The 4,733-nt window shown below is 45.2% G+C and overlaps 1 protein-coding gene across 1 annotated transcript in view; it reads right to left on the reverse strand.

Annotated features, from left to right (window-relative positions):
• The window catches only part of LOC139028117 (coagulation factor VIII-like), a 14,345-nt gene that overhangs the window by 8,054 nt on the left and 1,558 nt on the right, over positions 1-4,733 (reverse strand). The window contains exon 4 of the mRNA XM_070444680.1: positions 1,072-1,284. Within this exon, the coding sequence (XP_070300781.1) occupies positions 1,072-1,284 (213 nt within the window). The remainder of the gene's footprint in view (positions 1-1,071; positions 1,285-4,733) is intronic.

Here is a 4,733-nt window from a genome sequence, read left to right on the forward strand (position 1 = left end):
AGTAGAAGGAGACTCCTCCGTTGATGCGTTGTTGAGAGAATCTGTAAGTAAGTGGAGTAACATAGCAGGAATAAAGTTTGGTGTATCTGGCATAAGGTATGTGGGAGTAACATAGCAGGAATAAAGTTGTGGTGAATGGCCATAAGGTATGTGGGAGTAACATAGCAGGATAAAGTTGTGGTGTATCTGGCTAAGGTATGTGGGAGTAACATAGCAGGAATAAAGTTGTGGTGTATCTAGTAAGGTGTGTAGGAGTAACCATAGCAGGAATAAAGTTGTGGTGTATCTGCGTAAGGTAGTGGGAGTAACATAGCAAGGAAATAAGCTTCGTGGGTGATCTGCTGGTTATAAGGTATGTGAGAGTAACATAGCCAGGAATAAAGTTTGGTGTATCTGACTGGTAGGTGGTGTGACGTAACTATAGCAGGAATAAAAGTTGTGGTGTATCTGACGTAAGGTAGTGGGAGTAACATAGCAGGAATAAAGTTGGTATTGATGCATGGGTGAGTGGGGAGTAACATAGCAGGAATAAAGTTGTGGTGTATCGACGTAAGGTATGTGGGAGTAACATAGCAAGGAATTAAAGTTTGGGTATCTGGCATAAGGTGAGTGGGAGTAACATAGCAGAATAAAGTTGTGGTGTATCAGGCGTAAGGTGTGTGGGAGTAACAATAGCAGGAATAAAGTTGTGGTGTATCTGACGTAAGGTGAGTGGGAGTAACATAGCAAGGAATAAAGTTTTGTGTATTCTGATCTGTAAGGTTGTGGAGTAACCATAGCAGGATAATAGAGCTTCGTGGTGTATCTGCTCGTATAGGTGTGGGAGTACATAGGGCAGGAATAAAGTCTGAGTATTAACTGACTGTAAGGTATGTGGGTAGTAACAGTAGCAGGAATAAAGTTCTGGAGTATCTACTGTTAAGGTGATGTGGGAGTAACATAGCAGGAATAAAGTTGTGGTGTATCTGGCCATAAGGTATGTGGGAGTAACATAACAGGAATAAAGTTGTGGTGTATCTGGCCGTAAGGTGTGAGAGAGTAACATAGCAGGAATAAAGTTGTGTCTCTAACTTGATTTGCAGATGAGCAGAGCCCCGATGAGCCCAGAGTTGAAGTCCTGTACAGTGTCCACCTGGGAGGAGTAGGAGTAGGTGAGGCATTCTGGGTCTCCCACYGTCGGACCGTCTTTAGGGTTGATGTCCCAGACGTACTTGTAGTATCCTCCTGGAGCAACCGCATCATCCTCCTTCTCCTGGCTAGACGTGGCGTCATCGTATCCGGCCCCTAGAGAGAAAGAGATATATTGCTAGGAATATACGTGTGTACACACAGAGACTGACATAGCAGATACATGCTTGCGGGAACACACACATTTGATACATTTGGCGCCGGAGAGGATGGTTGCTGTTTTATTGGCTCTTAACCAACCGTGCTGTTTTGTTTGTTTTTTTGCGTTGTTTGTAACTTATTTTGTACATAATGTTGCTGCTACCGTCTCTTATGACCGAAAAGAGCTTCTGGACATCAGAACAGCGATTACTCATCTCAAATTGAACAAATCATTTTTCAAGGAGCGGGACTCTAACCCGGAAGCTTATAAGAAATCCCGCTATTCCCTCCGACGAACCATCAAACAGGCAAAGCGTCAATACAGGACTAGGATTGAATCGTACTACACCGGCTCCAACGCTCGTCAGATGTGGCAGGGCTTGCAAACTATTACAGACTACAAAGGGATGCACAGCCGAGAGCTGCCCAGAGACACGAGCCTACCAGACAAGCTAAATAACTTCTATGCTCGCTTCGAGGCAAGTAACACTAAAATATGCATGAGAGCGTCAGCTGTTCCGGGCGACTCTGTAATCACGCTCTCCTCAGCCGATGTGAGTAAGACCTTTAAACAGGTCAACATTCACAAGGCCGCAGGGCCAGACGGATTACCAGGACGTGTACTTGGAGTATGCACTGACCAACTGGAGAGTGTCTTCACTGACATTTTCAACCTTCTCCTGACCGAGTCTGTAATACCAACATGTTTTAAGCAGACCACCATAGTCCCTGTGCCCAAGAACACAAAGGTAACCTGCCTAAATGACTACCGACCAGTAGCACTCACGTCTGTAGCCATGAAGTGCTTTGAAAGGCTGGTCATGGCTCACATCAACATCATTATCCCAGAAACCCTTGACCCACTCCAATTTGCATACCGCCCCAACAGATGCACAGATGATGCAATCTCTATTGCACTCCACACTGCTCTTTCACACCTGGACAAAAGGAACACCTATGTGAGAATGCTATTCATTGACTACAGCTCAGCGTTCAACACCATAGTGCCCTCAAAGCTCATCAATAAGCTAAGGACCCTGGGACTAAACACCTCCSTCTGCAACTGGATCCTGGACTTCCTGACGGGATGCCCCAGGTGGTAAGGGTAGGTAACAACACATCCGCCACGCTGATCCTCAACACGGGGGCCTCTCAGGGGTGCGTGCTCATCCCCTCCTGTACTCCCTGTTCACTCATGACTGCACGGCCAGGCACGACTCCAACACCATCATAAAGTTTGCCGATGACACAACAGTGGTAAGCCTGATCACTGACAACGAGGAGACAGCCTATATGGAGGAGGTCAAAGACCTGGCCGTGTGGTGCAAGGACAACAACCTCTCCCTCAAAGTGATCAAGACAAGGAGATGATTGAGGACTACAGGAAAAGGAGGACCGAGCACGCCCCCATTCTCATCGATGGGCTGTAGTGGAGCAGGTTGAGAGCTTCAAGTTCCTAGACGTCCACATCACCAACAAACTAATCATGGTCCAAACACACCAAGACAATCGTCAAGAGGGCACGACAAAACCTATTCCCCCTCAGGTGACTGAAAAAATTTGGCATAGGTCCTCAGATCCTCAAAAGGTTCTACAGCTGCACCATCGAGAGCATCCTGACTGGTTGCATCACTGCCTGGTACGGCAACTGCTCGGCCTCCGACCGCAAGGCACTACAGAGGGTAGAGTGAACGGCCCAGTACATCACCGGGGCCAAGCTTCCTGCCATCCAGGACCTCTATACCAGACGGTGTCAGAGGAAGGCCCTAAAAATTGTTTAAGAGTCCAGCCACCCTAGTCATAGACTGTTCTCTCTGTTACCTCACAGCAAGCGGTGCCGGAGCGCCAAGACTTGGTCCAAGATGCTTTTAAACAGCTTCTACCCCCAAGCCATAAGACTCCTGAACATCTAATCAAATGGCTACCCAGACTATGAACTATTGGTTATTGCCCCCCCCCCCCCCCCCCTTCTACACTGCTGCTACTGCTCTTGTTTATTCTATGCATAGTCACTTTAATAACTCTACCTACATTGTACATATTACCTCAATTACTCGACACCGGTGCACCCGCACATTGTTTCTGTACCAGTACCCCTGTATATAGCCCCACTATTGTTATTTTCCTGCTGCTCTTTAATTATTTGTTACTTTTTTCTCTTACTTTTTGTTGTATTTTCTTTAAAACTGCATTGTGGTTAAGGGCTTGTAAGTTAAGCCTGTTGTATTCGGAGCGCGCGCCGCGCACGCACACGCACCACACACACACACACACACCACACACACACAAACACCACACACACACACACACATCACACACACACACTTAATTCAAGTGTACAACAGTGGGGAAGCCCTTTATTGGGTTCAGTATACTTTATAACACTAGTTGTAGATTGTGACAGTGGCTTACAATTTCGGTAAGTTAGTAGGTAGACACACATATTTAGTATTTACGGTAAGTTAGTAGGTAGACATGCAGATTTAGTATTTACGGTAAGTTGTAGGTAGACACACAGATTTAGTATTTACGGTAAATTAGTAGGTAGACACACAGATTTAGTATTTACGGTAAGTTAGTAGGTAGACAGCAGATTTAGTATTTACGGGTATAGTAGGTAGCCACGCAGATTTAGTATTTACGGGTAAGTTAGTAGGTAGACACACAGAGTTTAGTATTTACGGTAAGTTAGTTGGTAGACATAAAAGACATTACCCTCAGACTGTTTCCAGTATAAGTTAGTAGGTAGACATATAGGACATTACCCTCAGACTGTTTTCCAGTAGTAAGCTAGTAGGTAGACATAAAGACATTACCCTCAGACTGTTTCCAGTAGTAAGTTAGTAGGTAGACATATAGACATTACCCTCAGACTGTTTCCAGTAGTAAGCTAGTAGGTAGAATAAGAATTACCTCAGACTGTTTCCAGTAGTAAGCTAGTAGGTAGACATATAACATTACCCTCAGACTGTTCATAGTAAGCTAGTAGGTGACATAAAGACTTACCTCAGACTGTTTCCAGTAGTAAGTTAGTAGGTAGACATAAAGACATTACCCTCAGACTGTTTCCAGTAGTAAGCTAGTAGGTAGACATATAGACATTACCCTCAGACTGTTTCCAGTAGTAAGCTAGTAGTGTAGACATAAAGACATTACCCTCAGACTGTTTCCAAGTAGTAAGTTAGTAGCGTAGACATATAGACATTACCTCAGACTGTTTCCAGTAGTAAGGTTAGTTGGTGACATAAAGACATTACCCCAGACTGTTTCCAGTAGTAAGCTAGTAGTGTAGACATATAGACATTACCTCAGACTGTTTCCAGTAGCTGACCCCCACAGGGCTGATACTGTAGGGCTGGGACGCCAGGTTCTTAAAGTGCACCACCACCTGTCAACTGGCCTGG

This window comes from Salvelinus sp. IW2-2015, linkage group LG8 (assembly GCF_002910315.2).
Source record: "Salvelinus sp. IW2-2015 linkage group LG8, ASM291031v2, whole genome shotgun sequence".
NCBI classification, from domain to species: Eukaryota; Metazoa; Chordata; class Actinopteri; order Salmoniformes; family Salmonidae; genus Salvelinus; species Salvelinus sp. IW2-2015.